This window comes from Branchiostoma lanceolatum, chromosome 16 (genome assembly GCF_035083965.1).
Source record: "Branchiostoma lanceolatum isolate klBraLanc5 chromosome 16, klBraLanc5.hap2, whole genome shotgun sequence".
NCBI classification, from domain to species: Eukaryota; Metazoa; Chordata; class Leptocardii; order Amphioxiformes; family Branchiostomatidae; genus Branchiostoma; species Branchiostoma lanceolatum.
This window is the reverse complement of record NC_089737.1, coordinates 10,238,750-10,265,667: the sequence shown is the minus strand read 5'-3', so window position 1 is coordinate 10,265,667 and position 26,918 is coordinate 10,238,750. Positions and strand designations below refer to the sequence as shown.

The following is a 26,918-nucleotide window of genomic DNA, read 5'->3' as shown; positions in this document are numbered from 1 at the left end:
GGTGTTAGACTGCATTATGTAGCAAGTGGCAGGACAGAGTTGGAGGGGCTAGTCACCATATAACTAACGTTATACAGTACATGTTTAACCTCCTTGATTTGAGTAAGGAAAAAAAGAAGCTGTAATTTATTATGCTAGACCATGCGAAGGTAAACATTATTCATTTTATTGCAAATGTTACCTTTCTAGCTTATATTCGCATTTCATGAAATAGCCAGGTACATATTATCCCTCCTAACATCTACTTTGAGATTTAAATTTCCCTGTCCATTCTCGTCTAGTGCGCATGCGCGAGTTAAGTTGCCGTAGGTATGTGTAATGTTGTGGGGCGGTACGTCGTACTTAAGGGCGATCCAGCGGACTTAAACAGCTGTCGACAACTTTCCAATCAACGTCAGCCTTACGCGAACTTCATGTCATCTTAACCACATCAAAGTCATCCTTTGGTAAGTCTCATTTTTTCTGTAAACCTTATTTTTGTGTCGGTAAGTGAAGATGGCGAAAGTGGGGAGGGGGGCGACGGTACTTCAGTGTTGTTGCATGCTTGAAAACGTTCTTATCGAACCACAACTATGTAAAGAACTCACGATTTATGCGCTAATGCAAACAAATTCATTAGGAAACGTGGCAACGGAGGATTGTAGTTTATGTTTGGTGTAGCAACAGCCTTGTTGGTGTTGTTATAAATTATCCTTTGGAGGAGGTTTTTAAGGAGGTTGTGTGTGGAAAATAGAATACGGAGACGGATATATTTGCTTGATTAATTTACTTGCAATACAGAAGCTTAAAACGTTATGTATACTACAGCAAGGCATGTTTGAGAGATGACAGACTTCACCCTTTCTACATAGTTAAAACACACCCACACACACAGACACACACACACACAAGCCAAGATAATCTTAAGAGTATGTTGTGTACAAAGTATGTTGCCTGAACGAGTTCTTTAGAAAATGAGCATGTTTAGATAATCTAAAGCTAACAAGTTTGGGAGGTTTAAGCCCTTTTGTAAAAAGTTAAAACTTTTTGCTTGCTGCTTATCCTACGAAAATAACAGACTTTACTATTCAAAGTCAAGTCAAGTTAAAGCCTTTATTTTTCTTTGAGTCAAAGGTTTTGATTACAACTTTTGTAAAAGGTTGTGAAAATCACATCTAGCATGCGAAAGAGGATTTGGTTGCAAATTACATGTCTGGATTTGTCGTAGAATAATCCTTTTTTTCCCTGGGGAGTTTTTTACACCGCGTTTGATGTAGAGATGTCACAGGTCACTTTGTAAACACACAACAAAGACGCCGGGGCCTGCGGTCGTTTGTCTCCGATACAGCTGAACAAAAGCGCGAAGGGTGAACAAATAAACCCGAATGTCCGCTATGCTTAAGAGTGGAGTTAACTTGTAAGTGGGACTGGGAGAAAAAACATCATTCGCTTGCCTTGGATGTAAGTTTGTAACCGTAAACGATTATGAAAGAAACGGTACGATTCTGTAGTTACAATCAGAGACCGCGGAGTGTGTTGACGCAGTTTAATGTCGTGCCCTGTAACGCGAGACGATTGTTTGTGGTTAATTCTGTGTTAAAATTGAACTACTGAAGTGTGGACAAGCACAAATATTTTGGTAGGTGTCATTTGTTCACCTAAACCAACAGACCGTGAAAAGGGGTTTTGGAAAAGAGTGCTCCTTTTTTTCCCAATTGCAAGTGTTGGTTATTTTTGGTGCACCTGTTTTAATGAGATTGTGTGAGATAAAGAAGTATTAGTCATCGTTATTTCATCATTAGCGAGAACGTGTGACCCTAGGCACTACCTACATGTGCATAAATCATGGTTTAAGTTACTACCATATACAGCTTGGTAACAACAGGCTTAGAGTTAGAGGGGTAACGTTAACTTAACTACTGTACAATATTTCTCGTGATCTTTATCTAGTATGTGTTGAAAAACACAACAAACCCGCCTGATATCTTAGGTAGACTTATGTCATGTACAACTGAGGAGAATATGTGTTGCTGATTAGTAGAATATATTGAAATCACAAATTGCCAGAAAAAAAAAGAAATCTTTAACAGTATAAGACTTTTTAGGCCCGAGATAATAAATATAACGCACATGTATCTAAAAAGTAACAAATTGTATATGAGAATTAGCCGATATTTTTAGGTTTGAATTAAGGTAAGATTTTAAAGCATTTAAAGTCCTGATCAAACTTCAAACATTATCAAAGTCCAGATGTTAAAATCTTATCTACAGTAACAAGAGAATCTGTTTCCTTGATCCATTTCAAGAACAGGTGCGAGAAATAAGGAGTTCCTATGAAACTTCCCTTCCCTGTGGCAAAAATTTCTTTTTCCTGTGGTCATCCCAAATCGAGACTGTTGCCAATGTTGTAGACTGACCATCTGGGTGCTAATTCGGTCAAGCTGGACCTTGTCAAATCCAAACCAACAAGGTCATTAAAACATTCCGCACATTTTAACTCTAGGAATATTCCATTGAGAACTCTAAAAGTTCCATTGTTTATATCTGTTGTATGACAGCTGCATCTTTTAAAACTGATAAATTAAGAAGATATCAATTTATTGCATTCCATTCACAGTAATTTATTGACCTAATTTGAAACCACAGGAGTCGAGGCATACTGTAAGTTAGTAGATTTAATTTTGTGAGGACTTACTTTTGTTGTGTGTGTGCGTGGGGGGGCACTGAATTCTAAGTTCACAGTTGAAACAATACAGTGTCGTATTAAAAACAGTAGGAATTTTCAGTGGTTTCATGTTCATGGTTTTCATGGTAACGAACCTCTGTGCAAAGCTGCTTGTTCTGTCTTCTCTTTGTCTACCTCGTTTTTTCAACCGCGAATTCAAAAACACCACGAACACTCCATTTTCTCGCTACCACGACATAGAATCCACGCGAACGTAAATGCAGTTACAGTACTCAGGGTGTAAGGAGATTGCTGTTGAAAATGTGAAACCACAACAAATATTTCAAAATTGGGACAGGTCTGCTTTTGATTTTGTACATCTTCTGCCCCCCTCCCCCACTGTGTATGGAGACAGATGCTGTATAAAGGATAATAAACTATCAGAAACCTCTGTTTCTTCTTGTTTGGTCTACCAGTATTGAATTAAAGTCATGCTGTGTGCCTGGCTGCTACAGCTGCCTTATTTGTAATTACCTTCGCCGAGAAGGTTATGTTTTCGGTAGCGTTTGTAGGTATGTGTGTATGTAAAAAAGCAGCATAATTGGAGAAGGGCTGGATGGATTGTCTTGATATTTGGTATGTATGTATAGGTCTTGATGAGACCTGGAATTGATTAGAATTTGGGCCCCCTGACAACTTCTTAAGGTACTGCAGCGGAAGTTCCTGTTTTGATATCTCGTGTTCTGGACATGCCATGGTCGTGATTCTTGTTCATCATAGTTTGTGTTGGATTAAAACAAATGTGTCAGAAGTAGGAATGTACTTAAACCCTACTGTACTCTCACCTCTCAAATAAACGTACCGGTACGTTTATTTTTTTTCGCCTATTGTTCCACCCGGTACGTTCTTATTCTAGACGGTACGTTTATTATTTTTTGAAAAATTGAGGCTTTGCAAACCAGGAATCCCTCTAAAATCGTAAGTTAAGGTTTATCTGCCCATATTTCCCCGGTATTTTTGCTCGTAATTCGCTATTTTTCGGCCTACCGGCGTTGATTTTCTCGCCGCTTTGACGGCTTTGTGAAATTTAAGTATCCTGGCGGCACTCGTTACATATCGGTCGATATCGCTATGACGCTACAAAGTAAACCGGAAAAAAAGTCGCGACATTGACATTTTAAAATACAATTTTCATATAAATAACTTTGATAGTCTCTGTTTATATCGTAAACCAAAGCACGCTGATCAAAAACGTGTGGAGTAGGGTGCACGCCTGCACGGGGAATAATAATTTCCTGACCACTATATCCGTAGTATCGGCAGCGCGGCGGAAGAATTATTTGTTCGCAGAAGACATGTAACACGTTAAAACAACAATCATAACTTAACTTCCCTTGTAATATGTGTTTTGAGGCCACAAAATCTCTAAAACGGCAGAAATATGTCCGATATGATTCGGTAAACAACAGCGCGAAACATGGCCGCCACTCTCAGGCATGGCGACAGTAAAACTAGCAGCATATTGCGTAGTGCGGATACCGATCTTTAAAATGATACGGTAAACGCATGGAAATATTATATTTTTTGGGCAACGATAGACACACAAGGCCATATTTATTTTCAGAGGGTTCATTTTTTTAAATAATCGTAAGATTTTCCCAATTTAGGCAGTTCATCGCGGGTTTCTAGTGTCAACAAGTAATGGGTATCTTCTTAGTATGTGCGGTCTGTGACGTTGAGCTACTTTTACAGTCGATCTCTGTTCAATATTGTGGGATTTACCGCGGGAACTCGAAATCCGAGGTCTCACTTTGTTTTCGACGCTATGGAGCAAAAGTTTATAGACATATTTCTTTTGTGGAAGGACTGTGTTCATATTTGTGTTTTTTTGTGGTTGATGTCTTTAGAAAATATGATCAGGTACATTTAACTTAAGTACTCTGATGATTTTTGTTATATGTCACTGATTGTCAGTCATAATAAAATGATATAATAATTTTCTTTGATCACTTGCTTCAAGTTCCAAGTAGAAAAAGCATGTATCATGTACATTTTCACTTGTTGAATTTGAAAGCACCGTGGCCCCCGGTTAGTGGTCATAGCGGGGAACCTATGCCCAATTTTTCAATATTACTATTATATTTGACGAAGAGGCGAGGAAGATCATCATGATTTGAACAAGCTATGGACAGTTATTCTGTTCAATATCTATATACTTAATTGGTATGGCATAATTGACTAAATATAAGTTACCTACCTGCTTATTATCTTATTTCCCTCTGACAGTGACAGTTGTACATGTATGGACACAGTTTACCTAGCCTCGACTGTCGATTTTTGAAATTTTCCGGGGGGTACTTTTATTCCAGGGGGTACTTATATTACATTTTGAAAATTTGTCCGGGGGGTACTTCTATTCCAGGGGGTACTTCTATTTGAGAGGTTAGAGTACCTGTATTAGCTATAGACTATAGTACCTGTACATGTACCTGTACATGTTCCTTCAAAACTGCATATAATTCATAAAGATAAGTCGTTGATACAGTACAGTATCAGAAGGCCTTGAAAATGAAAGTGTCCATGTCAAAGGGCAGCAAAATCAACACACATTCAAGCCTAGTGGAACTAAGTTGTATTTGCTGCCCACTTCTCAATTATTTACTTTTCCTGCCAACCAGATTTTGTTTGTTTATCTTGAGCAAGTAGAAAAGCTGACTGCAAAACTTACTGTAAGCATTTGGACACTCCATTGGAGTTGAAGATAAAGGTGATAAAACTAAAACTTCATTTGTAATTTTTGAGGTTCCTCATTGGATCCAGTTTAATTGAATTAGATAAAGTTATATTATCAAGTTTTTATGTATCCTTTTGGTAGTCTCCTCTTAGACCCTGTTCATATTAAGTCTATCATAGCCAGAAGATTTCACCGGTTAATTTAGCCGGGAGGTGGTTTTAATTTAACCTGTAAAAACCCTTATCTAACCGGTTAATTTGTGTTCATATTGCGCAAAGATAGCCACCTAAAGTAACCGGTTAAATCTTTAAATTAATTCAACTGGATATGATAGGCTTAATATGAACGGGGTCTTAGATTGTATATATAAGCTATATATATACTTTCACACTTCATAAAGGTTATTTGAAAGCGTTAGAAGCTCGCTTGATGTCCGTAAACTCTTGATTGAATCATGGAGATGCAAATACTGAAATAGCTGCATGTGCCTCAATGTTGGTGCATCACGTGAAAACGCTAGATCTATATCTTGGGTGGCTTAAGTTTTATCAGACTATTTGCTCTATGTCTGTACATTCAAGGCACTTTTGTGGTGACACAATGGTAGGAAATTCCTAGGCAAATGTCAAACCTTCGGAACATGTTAAATCTCACAGTCACACTGTGTGAAGAGCTAGCAAATAAAGCTGTGTGCTCTCTTATGTCTGGGCTGCTCAAACAAAATCATTTGAGACTCGGTTTATTTTCAAATCAACACTAGTATTTTCAAAGACTTATCTGCCAGGGCTCAAGTCAAAACATATCTTTTTTCTCCAGTATGCATCTCGTTATTTGTTATGTATAATTTATGGCAATCCTTTTTTTAGCCTGCCAATGTTATTTTTCTACACGACGAAAACCTTGCTCTCGTCCTGCCACAAAATTAACTCCCCACTACAAATAAAGAATTTACAGTAATACCTCATTACCTGATGTAGTATTGTCAATTTTACATAATTTTTGTTGTTGTCACAATCAATTGTTTCTTTCCACCCCTTTTTGTCAGGAGCAATTATTTCTTTCCACTCCATAAGCAAAACAGACATTGGCTAGACAATGATACTGTAAATACATTTGAGTTCGCAGAGATTTTAATCCGCGCTAAGCCAAAAATGGAGTGTTTGCGGTTGTTTTAAGTTTGCCACATACTGCTACATTTTGTATAGTATTGAACAAAAATGTTTGCGTTGGTTTTAAGCTTGCAGTGAAACGGTCGCGGCGAACATAAAACCACCGTGAACATTTCTGCATTTACAGTATCTTGTCTTGATTTGTTTGTACTGGCCACCCCTCAATAATCACTTTCCACTTTATCTACAGTCATCTCCTGTGTTTTGTCCTGGTCATCCTTCAAATTACCCCTCTTCCCTTCGCAATCATCCTAATAGAGTGCAGTTCTACGGTTGATCGCTCAGGAGTCATGTTGGACAAGTTTTTCAGGATTCCTCGCAGAAATCCGATAAACCGCGGCAAGAAGCTTTTCCATACCTTTGGAAGAGACAATGAATTCTGTGAACAACCTCGACTGCCGCGCTCTTTGTGTGTTTGCACATGGATTTTCTGACTTAGTGACGTCATTGTTAGAACTGTTTTCTATCCAGTAGCGTTACAAACGATTACTGTGGTCTTCTCAGGTATGTAGGAATTTGTCTCTTGTCCTTACCTATATTTGCATTTATGAAAGCCATGGGTATTTCTGGATTCTGTATAATTCAGAGAATTTAGTAGTGACTGTCCTACTAGTATTATGTACTTAATTTCACTCTGAATAGCTTCAATAGCCACCTTGGATGATCTACTTCAAAAGCTAGACGGTTACAATTGTGGGAGTCTGCATGACTTCTTCTGTGTGGCGAAGCGAGATATGTTGATTTATTGTTGATTGTAGCCATCCCGCTAGGATTCAACGCTTATTCAAATTATTCGAGAAGCGCAATTGGTTGCTTTTTACTCCGTACACGTAGTATATTATTTGATATATCCTGAATTCATTGTATTGACAAATTATTCATATCCTGTTGCCAGATTGCCCAAAAGTCAACGCGGAGCAATATCAGTTGTGTCAGTGTTTGCAGTCTAGCTGGTGTGTGTGTGTGTGCGTGTGCGTGTGCGTGTGTGTGTGTGTGCATATTTGTCTTGTCAAGATAAGACCTAAAATCATTAGATTTTGTGCCCCCTAATCTATACTAGTAGCGACTTGCTTCTGTATCTTTTTACGCACTAGTGCCTTAAACTATTAAACAAGCCCACTAGCATTTGCAAGTCAAAGTAAGTAATCGGATACATTACCAAACAGCAAAGTTAGGATTGTCAGGGAAAGTTGTTTTGGGTTAGGTCTTCTGGCTAGTACGCTTGAGTGAGCTCAAAGTTCAGTTACAGTTTTGTAAATCTTAAACCAGGGGTCAAGGTAAGGAGTTCAGCTTTAAGACTCAAGGAAATAGTTGATAGCTTTGGCATATTTGTATAGGGGTTTGGTAAGTATGAAGAAGCTTTAGAATACTGTTTCAACTATAGTTCAGCAGCGTAAACATGGTAAAGTACTACAATGTACAAATGTATCTACTTGACTAAGTTGAGTATCTGATTCTGAGTATAGTCATGTATGTCTTGTTATGTTTTGTTGAAATTATATTCTATTCCTGTAGACAAGATTTTGGAGCTACTTGCATGTGCCACAACTGCACCCTTCTTTCGGAAGTTACGTAAAATGGGGGTCTCGTGCTCGAGATGGTTCCTCTAGCAAAGCAACTCCTTCCTGACTGTATAGAAATATACCCAGTCACTGAAATAGTAAGCAGCTTGCTACCCTATGTACCATTATAGGCACTATATACAAGGTGAATAACAACAATATATGTCAAATTCCTTTATACTGCATACAGTGCTAGGCACAATGTCTTGAATTTAAAATGTGTTAAGCTATAACTAGTTGTATAGTGTGCCCCATTCTCTATAATAATATCAGGTGTATTTGCAGCCAGTGCCACAGGCAGGTACCCAATGTGTAGGGTAATGAGGCTGTTTTAACGTGTTCGAGGCACCTCCTCGAGCACGGGACCCCCGTTTTACGTCCCTCCCGGAAGACGATTTCGTGGAAAGCTTCGTGAGGCTACAGCAATCCGGACGTCCTTGGTTGGTCCCCCATCCAAGCACTGTCCGGACCGCGCTTTGCTTAACTTCCGAGATCGAGGGATCGGGTGTATCCAACGCGCCACGCGGCCGTAGCTATGATTAAGTGAGAGTTAATGTAGCCAGATAATAGGCCCTACACGCTGCGTCCTCTGGCCTTATTTTGTTCACCTGTCACCGAATCCCTTTCACCCTGTGTGCAAACAGTCGGGCACTCCTGATCCACAACAAAGGCCCTCCGTCCCCCCATACTGTGGGCCTTACAGCTTAGGTCGCGGATTGTCGGCCCGTCCTGATTGTCCCTTTTTAACTTCGAGAGAATAGTCGCCTAGGAGGCCTCGGTAAATATGTGAATGAATGGTCAAAAGATAGACTTGTGCAAGAGACGTGGAAAGAGAAGCTAGCCTACTCTGTTCAGGAAAGATACACATGTGCAGGTCAGCAATTTTAGCTTTGCATATTTGGGACATTTAAGTTTTGATTTTAGGTGTTCTGAGTTCCCGGTTAGTTTGATTTCTGGTCATATGGCAAGAATTATAGATAGAATGCTACAGTTAAAGTAACGTACTGTAGGCGACTTCAGAGTCAGACTGAGGACGATTCTTAGCATACAGTAATTCACTTTATCTTCACGGTAGCAAAATTTCACAGTGTACGAGTAAGGAAAATGGACATTTTCACTGAAGTTTTACTTCACGGTGGCGGCAAGTGATTTACAGAACGGATGTGTGAAGATACGTTAAGGGTACGGAGGTGACCTTGAAAACAATAATGAACTTAACGTTACTGTGAAAAAAACAAGAATAACAGTATGCATGACACTTTCTTGTTTACCCATTTACATCTTGTATTAATAGTGCAATGCAGCTTTGCTACGACTCACATATTTAGCCAAGTACATTGGGACATTCCTGCTGTTTTCTTTTACGTGCATGAGGTTTGACGCTTTAGGCCTTTGCGTGATCATGAAGTTCCCTCATACTGTCGACTTTACATCACCATCCGAAATGACAAATGCAATCCCATACAACATGTCCCAGCTGGGCTTGAAACAGGATCAATTTCTGGCCCATGGATTTACGGAATTCCATGCTGACCACTAGAATTAGAGAAACATATAACTATAAAAAGCCTTAAATCTTAATAACTTCTAAGTTAAACCACTTGTAAAACGCTGAACCTTACATCTGCTTGGAGATTAGACTAGTACTAAGTAGTTTATCTGCCAATCAAATTTTGGTATGTACAATAGGGTATTGAATTTTATTCAACTGCAGATGATAAGTTGTATTTCTTCACGTCATATTTCTATATGAAAACAAATTCTGAAATACCAATTAAAGAAAAAAAGTTAGAAATTAATTCACAAAGTATTGAATTTCATGGATGTTACATTGTAGACTAGTTCTATTTCTAAAGCTCTTTGCAAAGACCCGTTTTATTTGTTTGTTTTGAGGAATTCTTTTAAGACTGGCTCTTGCTATGTAAGGTATGAAGTTGTTAGACTGGTCATCTCAGCAGGGTACCATAATTAGGGGTAATTAATTTCAACTCATATAATTAACCACCCTTAAGTCGCAGCCTTTCTTGCTTCAAATTCCTGACATAGTATGTAATACACATTCTCTAGTTCCGACTATGTGACTACAGAAGGCTTACTATGGACATAAAGAGTTTGATACTTAGTGTTATATTTGCTGTATCTGCTTGTTTCACCCTAGGCCTGTGGGGTTTTGGCCTGAGGCTAGATCAATTCAAATTGCTGGTTGGTGGATTTCAACGAAATTTAATGCTTTAACTGGAAGATCAATAATTTTTACGAAAACAGAGTCTGTACGTAAAATAGTCATGCAGTTTCAGGGAGTCTATCTACACATGTATCTATCTATTACAGTAACTATCTAAGTATGTATAGCTGGTATAACTGCCCTTCGAAGTAACGTACCAGCTTTAATTTTTGCAGGCACGCGCACGTTGCAGGGCAGAAGCTGGTTGTATTACGCTGAACAGTTTGTCCGTCACACCTAACCTTTGAACATCCAACTGTAAGAATTGTTTAGAGCTCGCACAGTATTTGGTGGCAACAAGTTCCACTCTATGATTACTGGGTGCCATAGTTCTAGGGGAAAATAAGTCTGAGAACCAAGGGAATGATTTGATATGGCCTGATGTATGCCTTATTTTGCCATTCCAGTGGCCGGTGTGACATACCACACAAACATGTAGGCACAGTACGACAGACGGCACGGCGGCTACAGGACCACAGGATGGCTGGAACCGCAGGCTCCAACGTACAGCAAAAGATAGCCGAAGTTCTCGAGGTAAGGTGCTCGCGTTTGTTACATTTTGTTGTACCTTAAGTTTACTTCTTGAGTTTTGAAGCATTCGTGTTGAGTTTGTCAATAATGATTTGACCAAATCCTCAAGCAGGCCTGGCTCCAGGACCCGTCACTCTGTCCCAAGACAGAAATTTGCTTCTTGTGACAGGCAAAAATTTCATTCTTGTCTGTCCAACTCCAAAACATTTGATGAAAATGAAGAAATTTAGAATGACAGATTTAACAATTAAAATTGACAAAAGATGTCCCAAATGATGAGGGACAGAAAAAAGACCTGAAAGCTGGAGACAGCCCGACCCTGTCCTCAAGTTAGAAAGAACGTAATCTAGATTCCAGGATCACCAACTTAAGATAAGACTTGATATACCAGCTATACGCACAACCATGTTTAGGCAGCCAAGGTGCATCTTAAGACACATCGGAAGCTTCCTTAAGCCTAACTGACTGGTAAATATTGAGTTTGTGTCACTGTGAATTAATTTACTTTCACAGTGGTTTTATTTCAAAGTAGGTCAGGGAAAGGGAGGTTAAATTCTTAGTGTTTTATAGCTTGCGGTTGATGTTTTTAGAATTACAAATTCAACACATTTGTAGTACTATGATTTCGCTATATTATAAGTCAGTGTGTAAGTGGTCAGTGTGAAAATTAAACCTTTGCAAACATTTAAAGATTTACAGTGACTTGTAGCAAATGTGGGAAAGTTCTATATTGAAATGAGGCCCCTTACTGCACTACAAAACTCTATTTTTAATCTGATTATACAAGAATCTATGCCGTCTGTCATAATATACATTTTGTACATGTACAATGTGCATGTCTATGTGCATGTGACTTGGGTAGGTCAAGGAACTTGTCTCAGTGGTAGATTACCAGACGAGTATAGTTCCAGGTTTTATTACTGTAGCAATGTCAGTGAAAGTATTTAGATTAAAAGTGGTGTTGTGTATACCCATATGTTCGTTGAATGTGTACCTCATGCACATACCAAGTTATACTAGGACATTGGTAGATAATTAACATTTTGTCTTAAATGTTAACTACCTTTTGTAGATGCATCCCCCATGTAATATTGATTTTTGTACATCCCGGTAATTGAATTACATCATTTTATAGTACAAAAGGGCATTGTAAGCACCAAATACCTAATACTTTTTCTAAGAATTGAATTGTGCTACTGGTAATAATTGATTACGGAATTAAATCAGTACTTACATGTAGTCTAGAGATTTCTGTAACACTGTTGTATCTACTGAAAATATGATTTCGTACTTTATATTACTAGTAATGCATTATCCTTTGTCTGGCAGGGTGATTTTTTTTTTCATTGAGTCTGTTTTATCCTCCTATAGTAATGCCAATTCAGGGGGTAAAAAAATCTAATCTCATATACATGTATGTATGTATCTGAAAATAATCTCATCAGCTTGGTAGAACATATATAATATACTACGTACTACTCTCATCTCCCAAATAAACGTACCGGTACGTTTATTTTTTTCAGCCTCAAAATCCACCCAGTACGTTCTTATTTTGGACGGTACGTTTATTGTTTTTTTGAAAATCCATCGGGGCTTTGCTTACCAGAGATCCCCCTTATGTCGAAAGTTTAGTTTTTTTTCCATATTTCCCCGATATTTTTGCTCCAAAATCGCTATTTTTCGACCAAATGACGTGGATTTCCCCGCCGATACAATGACCAGGCATTTGTGAAACCCTGGCTGTACTAACATATCGGTCGATCTCGCTACAAAGTAACGTTGTTACTAGGAGAAAATAAGACAGTACACTGAAGTTTTGAAATGAATTTTTCATATGAACAACTTTGACAGTCTCTGTTTAGATTGTAAACCAAAGCACGTTGATCAGAAAACAAATTACATGTAACGTTATATGCCAGCGGCACACAATGTTTCAAGTACACATGTAAGATTACTCACGTGAGATCAAGGAGGCTAAAATACAGCCTTTCCCAAAAACTTTGAAAAGCTACAAACAACACCTTGTAAAAATTGTGTCTTAGCATTAGAAACTGTATAATCACTTTAAAAATATACTAGAACATTTCAATCCTACCACAAACATGTACATTTAGTCCTTCGAAAATCGCCACAGTAAAGACGCACGGCAGTGGTAGCCGTGCGTGGGAATGTTTCTCATGCAAGGAAGAGCTCACCTCTAAGAAGGGGAAACAACTTTTTTTATCTATAAATAAAACTCCATTGCCTCAGTCAGAAATGTGCATGACAATTTAACAAATAAAATTTCCATAGAAAAGTCTATACACAAAATTAGATTGCAATCTAGTCACCGTTATTATCACATAAAAATGTTTTTAAAAAGATCACTCCTCTACAGAGAGAGTGCCGAGGCTTTCCAGGAATTTTGGGTGTAAGCCCCGCCCCTTACTGTGTTGGTGCCGCTACCATGGCTACTGTCTGGCTCAACCTTTCACAGTCCCTTTGATGTGTAACATGAGAACCCTGTGGTTTGTTGCCACCAAACCTCCATGTTGCAACATTGTACAGGCCTGAGGCATCTAATTAACAAATTTGTTGACAATTTAGTCTCTCAAAATGAAAGTTTTTTTCTACATACAAGGGTAATTTTTGGATTTGAAATTATTTGGATTGCAACAACACTGAACCAAGGACAATATACGATAATATCCTTAACAATATATAACAATGTGATTTTGTTCTATAAAAAGACTATATGCAATGCATGACACAATAAATGGCAAGTTCCTCCTTTTCTGCATGGCTTTTACAAATAAGTAATATTTTCACTGAGCATATATTCAGGATATTGTAATTTTCTGTTCAAGTTCTAGATGTTGATACATATCTGAAAAAAGAGTAGACTCTGTTAGTCTGTAGGTGTGAAGGGAACTGAGAAGTTTGGCGACTACTTGTGTTTGATGATGTCACTTTATACAATTTTCCTTGATCACTTGCTTCAATTTCCAAGTAGAAAATGCATGTATAATGTACATTTTCACTTGTTGAAAATTGAAAGCATGCTATACATTAAAGTGTTTCAAAGAGTAGGGGTCCTTCCCAGTGTGAGTGTATCAAACATGTAGTCTAGTCAGGATTGACATCTTGAAAACGTGATAGTCACCTGTTATTTCAGTCTTTCCACAAATGTGGTAAATCTCAATAAGTAAATCAGGCCTAAACGAATAAAAAGCACCTACCTGCTTATCATCTCCTTTCCCGAGGACAGGTTAGTAGCATCACTAGCATGGACACAGTTTATGTGTCAATTTGGTCATTTTCCAGGGGGTATGTTTATTCCGGGGGGTACGTTTATTAGATTTTGAAGATTTGTCCAGGGGGTATGTTTATTCCGGGGGGTATGTTTATTTGGGAGATGAGAGTAGTAGGATATTGGAGTTTTCTATTACCCAACCAGGAATGTCTCTCACCTGCTTACGTTTCAATGTCTGTCAGACACCTTCCTCAGAGCTTCTGACTAGAGTAATGCTTCTCACAACTATAAGTTGTGGTTTACTGGTTGAAAACTTCAATATCTCATAAATATACATTATAATTCCACTGGTGGTACCGCAGCTTAAGATTGACACATCAAGGAACGCTGTTATTGAGACCTTCTCAAGAATGTCTTGAACACCTGGATATCTGAAGTGTGCAAATGTGTACCTTGGGAATTACCGATGCTGCATTGACATATTCATCTCTTTCAATTTATTCTTTCAATTTATCTTTTTTTTTAAAATTCCATTTTGTACCTGATGGAATTATGGAGTTGACTTCATAAGGCATTACTGATACTGATTTAGAATTAGATATCTTTAAATTCACCAAGATGATTTTTATTTAATAGGTGTGGCAGTCTTAGTATACATCGAATTATGAGATTTCATTATCTTCAAACAATTGAAGATAGTGAAAACATGTTGTTCAAAAATACATAATATTATGTACACTGACCAATTACTGTACTTTTACCCCCTAGGGTATGACCTTTCCAGCCTATATGAACAATGAAGAGAGTACAAAGATAAGGTAAGTAACTAAGGGCTGACAAATTGTTTCGTACTATGAATCGTAGCTCTTGGCGATACCCGCACGCACGGTTTGTGTGTTCAGCACAGCGAGGCTGTGTTTACCTCGCAAATTTGTGTAACCACGGAATGTTTACCGACATGGCGAGTTGTTGACGTGTGCATGCTTTGGTAAACATTAATAAGCATGGTCGAGAGGATGTGTCCTTGTTCAGGCGTTGTCTCCAAATTTGGACAGGTCGATTTCGCAAATAACAGAGCATGTCCTTATAGTGTGTCATAGGTACTTAATAATTTCAAAGCTCAGTTAGTTGGCACATATTACACTATGTTTTGAACTACTGTATGTAAAATGGTTTTAAGTTTGCGGTAGCACTATACTTAGAGTCACATACTGGACAGTAGTGGTTTAAGCAAAGATTTGAACTTGGCTTATAACTTTGAATTTATAATAATTGATAATTGATAATTGCGTGGAATTCCTTTTCATCACAATTACACAAGCTTTGGGTGCAGTTATGTGTAATATATGAATTTAGACATCTTTAAAGTCAGTTGTTTGTCAGATAATAATTATCATTAAGTACAAATGATGATTACTAGAAAGTATGACATAATTTTAGCATGACATCACTTGTGAGAGAACTTTATTTAGACTTCTAAATGCTTTTACAGTGAGTTTTCGGAAAATCAAACTTTTATTTTATACTAATTTTCTAACTGCTCAAGCCAGTTAGTTTCTTCCTCTTCTTCTCCAAAACACACAAGGACATTGACCTGGAGCAAACAGCTGTCACCATGGTTACTGGTTAAGTAGCAAATACCCTGCTGTGTTTGATTACATAATGTAGCAAGTGGCAGGACAGAGCTGAAGGGGCTGGTCACCATTTACATGTATATGACTGTGTTTGAGTAAGAATAAACAGAGCAGTATATATTATATACGTAGTTAGTTAGACTAGACCATGTGAAGGAAAACATTAATAGTATTATTTGCCTAAAAGTTTTACCTTTATAAGTGAGTTGAATGCTGTATATTATTTTATTTTTTCTGCAGTACCCCAGTGCTAACAGACATTGACTCAGTGCGACAGTGGTTGGAGGACCTCCGCTGGATGACAGAGACAGAGTGTATGACGGTGTTACAGGGCAAGTCTATACAGGCGGAGGATGGGGAAAGTCTACCTTCACCTGTCAGAAATACCAAAGGTAAAAAAAGACCTTCTGTGATATCTGAATGGATTTTTGATCATTGTACTTCTTAAAGAAAACCAGCTTTTTGTAATTTAACCTTCTCCCTGCTGCCTAACTCTGTAACCAATAGAGAATGGGGTGCCAAACGGCTACTTCAGTGTGCTTAAAAGGTTAATGGGAGTCTATATCCCCCCTCCCTTAAGGCAGTTCATGACTGCAGCAGCGACACATACATGTAGCTACAATGTTAAGTACTAGTCATATTGCCCCGAGGATTAGGTGACAGACGGTTACTGAAACGGCAGCTAGATAATTATAGTTAAAACTATCAAAAATTGTTATGTACATATTCAGACATTGATTTACCAACCTGATGAATCTATAATTCATGAATCTTTTTTTTTTCCCTAGAACACATCAAGATGGTGAGAAAAAGGGCTCATATTATCACAGCAGAATGTGCCAAATTATTTCAGTAAGTATGCCTGCTGTTTCTGGTGGTTTTATTTCGGGGTTATCTGAATCTCCACTGCAAATATGCGCTTCTAATGTATTACTACCGGACTACAGGATTACTTTAGCCGCAGGCTCAAACTTTAGTATCAGGTGAAAATCTTCTTTCCCTTTCTACCAAAAAAATTAGGTCCCAGCAAAGATAATGATTTAACAGTATTCAATTGTTTATGATTTCTAGAATAATTTTACGGTAGCAAGGTTGTGACGTCAAAGTGAAAGTGATCTCCATCCACTTTAGTTCTCCGAAGTGCTAATTATCCACAAGTCCTGACAGAGAAGACAGACAATATGTACAGTATATACGTATATATCAGGTTCATTGTACCATTGTACTCTTCTGTCAAGTTTTGACAGCGTGCATGTCGGTTGAGCGATGGCAGCCGGGACTCAAACTCCCAACCTCTTGGTCCAGAGACTGGGTCACTAACCACTTGACTACCTACTTGTTGTGAATTGTATTCTTCATCAGAGTACTCTACTGTTCAGTGATTTATGCAATCAAGGCTAAACTACTATGAAATTTGTGTTTGAATGACAGAAAAGTTTTCCATTCATTTAAAGATACGAACTTCAGGGCTCTTTATAGTGTCCACACCTATTTTGCATGTCTGTCATCGTTGCGTTGCCTGTGAATAGGATGTCTGGTAACGTTAGAGGTGTGTTCAGTCAAGTGTGCTCTAGGCGGGGGTCGAGAGTCATCGTCCATTTCATATGCAAATGAGCACCACAAGTTGACTGGCATTTTCTGTGTCAATATTGCTGGCAGACATTCTACCACAGTGACTGGGGTAGTTGCAAAATTCTAATGACTCAGGTTTTCAAGATGAAGGGATTGAAATTCTTTTCTTGGAGTGGTGCACCTAAGGGGGTTGTCACACTTGTGCATATTATATCAAGTCCGTATGACTTTAATATTAGTTTTAGCAGTCATAGAATATTCCTTATCAATCTAGTACAAAAATACCTCAGAATATATAATCAAGTTATGTCATATCATTAGAAAACATAATACTTATCCATGTATATACGGACCTAATATACGCACAAGTGTTATCATGACAGCCCCCTAACATAAAAGATTTAGATGTAAACCTGTAACCTTGGAAAAGTGATCGTTGATATTGGATTTGGATTTACTATGAAATTGACAAGTATTATTCCATTTTTCCCACAGTAAACTTGACAAAGAGAGGTGGAAGAAAGTCCACAGCAATGCCTTAAGAATAACGTGCACGATCCGCTCCCTTCTACACGACATCAGCGCCCACAGCCCCAACCTGGCCATAGACGTGTTCCAACAGCAACAGGTGGTCATGGAGGAGTGTGCACAACTCATCAAACATGTGGAAAGGTAAAGCTCTGGTTACACATAGCCGAACATTGCCTCACAACCTTCCCACAACAATTGTTGGTAGTGGTTCAGGAGCTATATATATATAGGTCCGCTGGTGTTCGGTGTGTTAGGCTGATGTTCGGCTGCACCAGCCAGATGTTTTGAAGTGTTCAAAAAATTTGGCTGGGTTCCTGAGGGTCTGGAATGGGTTGGCTTGTGGTTGGAAGGAAGTCAGTATGTAGTCGTCTGTCAGAGAATCTGGGGGTGCATGGTTAGAGTATTGGGGAGCAGTGCCCTTGTTCCCCTCTTTATAAAAAAATCTTAATTCAAATGGATTTAGAATACAGAGAGATGTCTCCCCCTGCAATGGATCAGCTGCCAATGCCTGTAGATGATTGATTGATTGATTGATTGATTGATTTTTCGTTTGTTTAACTGTTGTATAACTTTTATCCTTCCAGTATTGGAGAGATCAATGGAGAGAAGCCCCAGAAGCTGCCCATGGTTCACTCCCTCACGTGCCTGGGTCAGGCCTTCACACGGCTCATAGACAAAGTCCTGGCACATGAAGTTAGGGTGAGTATCAACACTTTGCATTTGTAACAAGTTTTGTAAATTACCAAAGTGTTGAAAATTATGCCCAAAATTTGTACGATCCAATGGACAATGATTGGAACATAAAAATTTTGGATGGATCAAGCATGCAAGCTACATTTTGTAAATGTACATGTACCTAGCTTTATGAAGAAAACATAAACAGGCACTTCTAAGTTTTATATTACCATGGGTGTAACTGCATGACTAGTGTATGATTTATTACAAGACATACAATGTCATGTAGTAGTACCAGGATCAGTGTGTCTTGCCTAAAAATGGAACTGAAGTATTTCTGTATACAAAAGAAACTATGATTAAGCATGAAACTAAAAGTATGAGTTTCTTAGTAAACTACAGTCAAACCTTTTAAGTGACCACCTCTGTGACCTGACTTTTGGGTGGTCCCTTAAAAGTTAGATAATTTTCCCATCGACACAAGCATTAAGAATCCTTTTGATTATAAGTGACCACCTGTCCAAATTTTTATTGGTCCACTAAGTGGTCTTCTTTGGCAGTTGCTGATCCCTCTCTTTTGTCCCTACAGACCATAGTTGAGGGCGTGGCTGACTCACCCAGTGCCTACTGCATCAAAGCGTCCATCACCAGTCTGGTGGGCGTGGCTCAGGGAGAACCACAGATGTGCCACCTCATAGTCAAGGTACGGTCCAGACCTGTAAAATTCATATATTTTCATCTAAAGTGATGTGATTAGCATAACAGTTTGGTGAAGCTTTTATTATTAATTTAGTAAATTAAATCTAACTTTGAAATGTGATTATGCAAACATGTATTTGTTATGATAATTAAACAGTTTTGAGGAAACTTTCACAGACCCTGAAAAAACATCTCAAATGTGCTTCTTTGAAAAAAGCTGGAGAGAAATTAATTTGCAGTTTTTCATTAAGTTAATGGCACAATCAAGTTTTGTTCTACTACATGTACTTTGTAAAGCAAAGAATTAATGGATGGTTATTTCTTTAAATATCTTTTTACTTAGAATGTCTACTGCTATACTGGTACCTGCAGCAGCCAAACATTTCAGTCTGATATACATGACGTATAGGTTATATCAAAGACCTCAACTTAAGGGCAATATCCATGCAGCTTCCTTTGAAAAAATGATTTGGACATGTTTTTTTCTAAACCTGATTGCGCACAGTATGTCCCAGTCCATACAAGATTGACCGACAATAGCAGTAGCCCTTTTGTAACATTACTATTCTTGATATACACCATGTCAATGTACTGTCTCCATGTCCCATAGGAGGGTGGTGTTCGAGCCCTGTTCACCATCTGTAGACAGGACACGGCCAACTTTGTGAAGTCCCAGGCTCTGAGGGCTGTGGCCACCTTGTGTTCTGTACCTGAAGCCATAGCTGAGGTGGAGAAGGTAGGGAAGCTCACACAGTGGTTGACATCCATACATGCCCGTATCAGTATTTTCAAGTTGAATGAGACAACTATGTCTTTATATACAATATTTTTTGATGATGGTCAATCACCTTCCTCAGGAGATGCAGTGCCAAACGTTGAGAAATTTACATACAGTATTATACATACTAATGATAGTTTAGGACCACACCTGTAAGCAGCAACACCTATAGCTGCAGTGCAAAGTGAACCAGTCAACATTGCCTCGAGGAAGGTGAGAGACAGTCACCAAAATGTCGGTTTGAATAAACTAATAAAAGTCTTGGTTGTGTACAAAGAATTCTTTTATCAAGACAGCGACTTACTAACCTGATGAAACTTTTCATGTAACTACTAGTATGTCTTAATTCTCTTAAATATCAAAAGACTTGAGTGAAGAGAGTGAATGATTTATGTGTGTTTAATCTTAGTATTATGAACGTTATTTGAATTACTTGTATTACACTAAGGCTGCTTTCATTTTTAATTTCCTCTATGCTTAGACACGCCTATGTGCCAACTAGCATTCTGAACGTTGTACTTGTCCCGGTATTGAAAAAGCCCAGCTGTAATGCTTCAAACAAGGACAGTTATCGTCCGATTGCAATTGCCAGCCCCTTGTTAAAAGTTATCGAATCTGTACTATTGACATACCTTGACGATTTCCTATGCTCCCCGAGCAACCAGTTCGGATTTAAGAAGAAACATGGAACTGATCTATGTATATTTGCCCTCAAAGAAATTATTCAGTATTATCGACAAAGGGGCTCTCCTGTATTTGCATGTTTTCTGGACGCATCCAAAGCGTTTGACCGTGTGAACCACTGGACATTGTTTTAAAAACTTATGGATCGAGGGGTTCCGATGTACCTAGTTAGATTCCTGGTCGTGTGGTATAGTACGTTGTCATTCTGTGTCCGGTGGGGCCACACCCTCTCGGATACATTTACCGCTATGAATGGTTTGCCTCAAGGCAGCATATTGTCACCAATCTTGTTCAATGTGTATGTATCCGATTTGAGTACTGAGCTACTGAGGTCTGGAGTTGGTTGCTATGTTGGGGACACCTTAGTCAACCACTTGATGTACGCGGATGACATTTGCCTCGTCTGTCCGTCTGTTAAAGCGTTGCAGAGACTGATCAGTATTTGTGAGCTATCTGGAGCGGATATTGACATGTTGTTTAATGAATCGAAAACACTATGTATGTACTTTCCGTGTCGCCGCTTCCGCATGAGTATGCCTTTGCCGCCGCTGATGCTGTACGGTACCGCCTTAAAGTATGCCTCTTCTACCACATATCTTGGGTATATAATTACCCCTGATCTTTCGGATGACGCAGCAATCCGAGCTCACGTCAGAGGCTTTTATTCTCGGGCAAACTCACTCCTCCGGCGGTTTCGTTACTGCTCAGCGGCGGTAAAAAGTGAGTTGTTCTCAGCGTATTGCTCCCCGATGTATTGTGCCCAAATCTGGAGTAATTACAGCGTGAGTGCGATCTCCAAGCTATGAGTGGCTTACCACAGCGCAATGAAAATGCTCTTTTCCGTCGGCAGGCATACAAGCACTAGTTGGTTGTTTGTGAATAACCGGACCGACATGTTTGACGCAAGGCGTCGCAAGGTCACCTACTCATTTGTTACACGCCTGCTGTCGTCTGACAATGATATAATTAGAGTGCTTGTACACTCGGACGGCTTTTGCCATAGGCATAGCACATTCTGGCGACATTATGTAAAGTATTTGTAAGTGTAGCTTTGTAAATCTTTGTTCTGTGTCTGTTTTTATGGGCCATGGGCCTGATACAAAATAAATAAATAAATAAGGCAAAAAATATCTACATTGGACTCCTCATTAACTGTGATGTGATGTTGTCCTTAAGGTTGATGGTGTAGGGTGCTTAACGGACATCCTGTGTGACCCGCTGACCACTGAGGCGACCAGGACAGAGGTGGCCGGAGTCCTGGCACAGATCACCTCCCCTATGCTTGACCACTACAGACATGTGTCTGGCTTTATAGAAAACATGGAGGACTTACTCAGGGGGCTCATAGGTAAGGAACTCAGAACAGAAATATGTTCAGAATATTCATCTTATTTGGTAAATAGTAATTTATATACTGTTCTCTAATTAAAAAATATTGAGTCAGAGAGCTGAAAAAGACTGAGTGATTCAGTCGAAAATTCCAGGAAGTCAATTTTTTTTAGTTGGAAAACAGTACATTGAACATTTACCTTCTCCCAACACAAGGGTTCATCGGTTTATCTAAAAAAGGTCTGTTTTCCATAACTTTTGTACGTTGTTGCATTGTGCTTTCTGTGTTTTCAATCATGATTTATTAGCAAGTTATATATATGTCATATCATTAAAAAAACATGATATTGCGTAGATGTACAGATCTGGTATACACACAAATGTGTACAACCTTTTTATCCCCTTCCCCAGGCCTGTGTGCAACTGCGACCTCCCCCGAGGTGTTTCTCCTGGGTTCAGCGGCCATCGCTAACATCACCTTCTTAGACTCCATGGCATCAGAGTTCCTCGCCAGAAACCAGGTGGCTCGGGTTCTTATAACCTCCTCTGTACGTCTTAAAGTCTCCTCCATCTTCATCAAGGACCAGGTAACTGTTTCTTAAGACACTTTGATTGTATTGAAGACGTTTCATCCCTTGATTGTTATGTACGTTGTACATTTTGGCCAAGGTTTGGAAAAATAAATTTAATGAGGACAAGTAGACTGCTGCTTATACTACACAATATAGGAACATGACTGCATACTACATTTGTACAATCATCTATTCATAAATGTTGTATTATCCATGCATGCTATTAGTTGTAATTTTTTGTATTTTGCATCTTTGAAATGAAAAAAACAATAGACAATACATTTAAATGTCCAGTTGGAGCCATACTTGAAGTCTAATTTATTGACAGAGTAGTGCGGCTATACTTGGAAACGTTCACTTTGGCTTTATGTACTTTGTGTTTTTTGCTGTGGCCTCTTTACCGGGAACTTGATGCATGTATATACTACCAAGAACATTTCCCCTAGGCCTTTTACAGGAAAACCCTGCATGCCAGCATCAACCACAAACTCAGAACTGCCGAGAACACTCTTTTTTTTTTCCCTACCGCGAAATGAAATCCCTGACATTTCTATTTTCAGAGAAGTTTGTCCTGTCCAGGTCATTTTGTCTGTTACCTGATCATGACCTAGTATAACTACATGTACATGTACATGCATGCCAGATATTTTGAGCTGTAAATAGTAGCTATGAATCGCTTTCATAATACTCTTACATGATATTAAAACAAATTGTATGTTTGTCTCCAGTTGTGTACAGTGTTGGCGAATGTTGCCATGTTGGAGCAGTGCAGGGAGGATATCATCAAGTGCAATGGGCTGACGGTGTTGGTCGGATTCTTACACGAGAAGCCTCCGTACAACAAGCAGACAGAACGGGTAGCCTGCGAGAGAGTCCAGCAGAAGGCGGCAATAGCCCTGGCACGGCTGTGTAAGGACGTCAACACAGCCGGAGTGGTTAAACAATTAAGAGGTACGGTATCTGTTACATGTGTATTGTGTAAGACTTAGTAAGGTTTATACATTGTACAGTTAAGGTATATACATTGTACAGTTAATGTAAGATCGCAAACTGAGGATATTCTTGCAATATTCGTGCATGTGTTTTTCACAATTCATCTTTCTTGTTAAGGAAAAGCCTGTCTTAGATCGTTAACAGCAGTAAATGGTTCTGTCACAGCGTGCTTGAAAATTTTACGACCTCAAAATTATTCTATGATCTACGATGAATGTGACCATGCTGTGATTTGATAACAACACCAAGTTTTACATATTTTCATAGATGAAAGGCACTTGAATCTGTTTTTTGGTATTCGTAAGTATGAAGTTCATGAATGTGTTGTATGGAATGTTCTTGCCACAGGTTTACAGAGACTAGTGGAACTATGCAGAAAGCCAAAGGAGAGAAACTACAGTGACTCAGTTCTAGTAGCCTGCCTGGTCAGTTTATTTTTTTGTTTCTAGTGATTAATTTTTGGACATGTTTATTGATAAAAAATACAACTTTTTGTGGGGAAAATGACGATGCCAGGTTTAAAGGCAGCTTTATACCGCAAAATCTTAATGGCTCGTAGATTTTGACTGTTTTGAAATAACATATCGCTGCATTATAAGTCAAAATCTACACCTTTCAAGCATTTAGAGCATTGACAATCTTCATTTTTATTATATAGTCCTTGGGCCCCACATCTGTGCTATAAATACAGCAGTGGTCTATTGTTACAGTAGTGCTGCACTTGTCCTCGCTAGTTCAACTTCAATACTCCTTTTCATAAGTGCAGAGTGCTAAGCATTTTCAGCAAGCAAGAATGAACCAGCATGGGGTTTGAACCCGCAACCTCCCTAATGCAAACCGAGCACTCTACCCACTAGGCTGTTGGTCAGTATCAGTCCTTAATTGTAACTGATCTTTTGTTATTTTCCAGGCCACCCTTCGTAAGCTGGCCACTGTCTGCGGCGAGGATGAATTTTCCCAGGAGGACCTCATCCAACTGGTCCAACCAAGACTCATAGACTCCTACCTCATCTGTTCATCACTTCAGGAGAGTTTTGTATAGCAGAACACTATAGCTAGCTGTAGACCTCAAACAAAGTCTAGAGTTCAAGTCCTCCCGCACCACTTGTTGGAGGATATGGCTGCGCCCATCTCCGATTCGCAGCCCTTGGGCCACACAACTTTGCAAGAGGGGGCTGTTGGTAGTGATGTGTGTGTTTTACTTCCATACTCTTTCCCAAATGCTGAGGGCTAAGCAGCTCTGAGAAAGCAGTATGTACCATCTGTAAATTCTTTGGTATGTACCGTGTGCAAGGCGAACACTCTACCTATTGAGCCATTGCACTCGTTGTAATTGCACTGGTTGCAATGTCCAGCAACTTCCGATGTAAGGAATTAGGCACGGTTGGTCAATCAAAACAAATGCAAAATTTCATACCTCGGTGAAAAAGATTTTTTTTGTAAATTATTTGACAACATATGACACAACCATATCTATTTCACGCATTACATGATTCCTCACTCTCGGACACATGCCATACCTTGACTTTGAACTTTGAGAAAGTGTTGAAGTCTTGCCTGAGGGAAGGTGGAGGCTGTATAAAGACAAGGGTGGCAGCTCATCAACAACAGGAGATGAGTCAGCCATACTTGGGTTCCTAACTTTTGACCATGTGACAGAGAATGCTCACTGCCTGCCAGCCTGCCAAAAAATTTGGATGCAGGCCTTCTCAACATCCACATCCTGCCAGTCACTGGTTACAACTCAGCCTGGGAACAATGGTGAACATAGGCCAGTGGGGACAAATCTGGACACACATCAAGACAAACAAGCAGACCAAAACCAAAAGTGCCTTTTTCTCGATACTTTTACAAGCTTTCACCCATTTTAGAAGCCTAGTGTACTGTACAACAATTGCTACACAAGAATGTCTTTAAGAGGCTTTTTAACTACCTCACTTAATGTCTAACACTCAATTTGTTGCATTGCCTAGTAAAATAAACTTTTAAATAAAATCAATATTTTCATTCGCAAAATTGATAGTTGACATAGCTTGTGTAGCTTCTCAGAACCATGTTTAACATTTTATTTGTAGGTCTTTTAACCTTAAATTGATTGATGAATGCAAGATCGTGGTTAACATTTGAAAGATTGTCAGTTTTTAAGTTGAATCTTTCAATGACTGAAATTCTCATACTTGTACTTAGAGCCTTTGAATGGCAATTGTAATAAACATACTTCAGATTGTCATTACCAGTATTTTATACTCATTTTGTGGAAGTAGAATTTGATTCACTGTTGATTGATGTTGTCAACAGTCAGGAATCCTTAAGTTAAGAAGTTATCATGTACAGAGTCTGCTTTCTCTGCAGTATATGTATTGGGCATTTTGTTCTCAAATCTTAGTCTCCATAGCAGGTTCTCTGGGCCTTTTTCGAGGTTTTTGCTGATGACTTCTTTTTGTACTTGGTCGTTTGTGCAGCCAGATCGTAACCATTATAATTAGGCAATGGTTAAGGGCTGGCTGCACATTTAACGACCAAGTACAACAAGAAGTCATCAGCAAAAATTGTAGTACATTGTATTTTATTGAGCCAATGAATAGGCCCAGAGAGCCCGCTATGGAAGCTATTCAGATCTATGCTATTTGTAGACAGTTACAAAAACGTTCACTTCTGATATGCTCTGACGCCATGCACACTAACTGTTAAAGTATTATCAACTTAAGAATATGAAAAACGACATGTCTATGATCTCAGATTTAAGAGTAATGTCAATAGTTTAACATTACCATAATTGGAAGTATTTTGAAACGGTTTCATGATATTTTAAGGGGTCAATGATTGTTAAGAATTTATCTCATTCTGAAGTGCAAGTTAGCTTCTTAATCATAATTATAATACTGTCTGCCATTGATTATGATAAGATTTAAAAAAAACTATCTTAAATCATTATGTACAAACTGATAGTGTTAAAGTTAAAACAGTAATTTTTGCATTTTTCTATGTCTGGTTTACTGTTTTAAGTGACAACTGTGGTTTAGCAATAGAAAGTTATATTTTATATTACATTGTACTTTTATTTGGTTAAATTTGTGCTCTTTATGTCATACAAATTTTAAGTTATAGATCTTTTGTCTAATGTTATTTATGTTCAGGTTTGTTAACTGCGAAGTTGAGTTTATTTTGCTTTTTTGTAGTTCCTTTTTTATTAAATGCTATATACTGTAAATATTTTATGTGGAGAGTTCTATTATAAAGCATATGATAGTTAACCATATGATTGTATTATTTTCTGGCATATTTTATTATTTGCAAGCTATTCTGATCACTTGTAATGAGGATTTCATTACAGGAGAAAGAGGTTCTGGACAAT

The 26,918-nt window shown here is 38.6% G+C and overlaps 1 protein-coding gene across 2 annotated transcripts; it reads left to right on the top strand.

Moving 5' to 3' along the window:
• Positions 1-284: 284 nt before the first annotated feature.
• Positions 285-24,723, top strand: LOC136421594 (protein inscuteable homolog). Of its 2 annotated transcripts, none has more exons than XM_066409031.1 (14): positions 285-446; positions 10,741-10,867; positions 14,865-14,914; positions 15,971-16,122; positions 16,519-16,582; positions 17,798-17,974; positions 18,418-18,532; positions 19,098-19,211; positions 19,818-19,943; positions 21,846-22,017; positions 22,410-22,585; positions 23,299-23,521; positions 23,912-23,988; positions 24,474-24,723. In XM_066409031.1, exons 2-14 carry the CDS (start codon positions 10,814-10,816, stop codon positions 24,603-24,605), a joined length of 1,632 nt encoding a protein of 543 aa, XP_066265128.1. In that variant the 5' UTR covers positions 285-446; positions 10,741-10,813; the 3' UTR covers positions 24,606-24,723. The 2 variants fall into 2 exon arrangements, with proteins under 2 accessions (XP_066265128.1, XP_066265129.1); XM_066409032.1 differs by lacking the exon at positions 285-446 and adding an exon at positions 6,868-7,051.
• Positions 24,724-26,918: the final 2,195 nt, after the last annotated feature.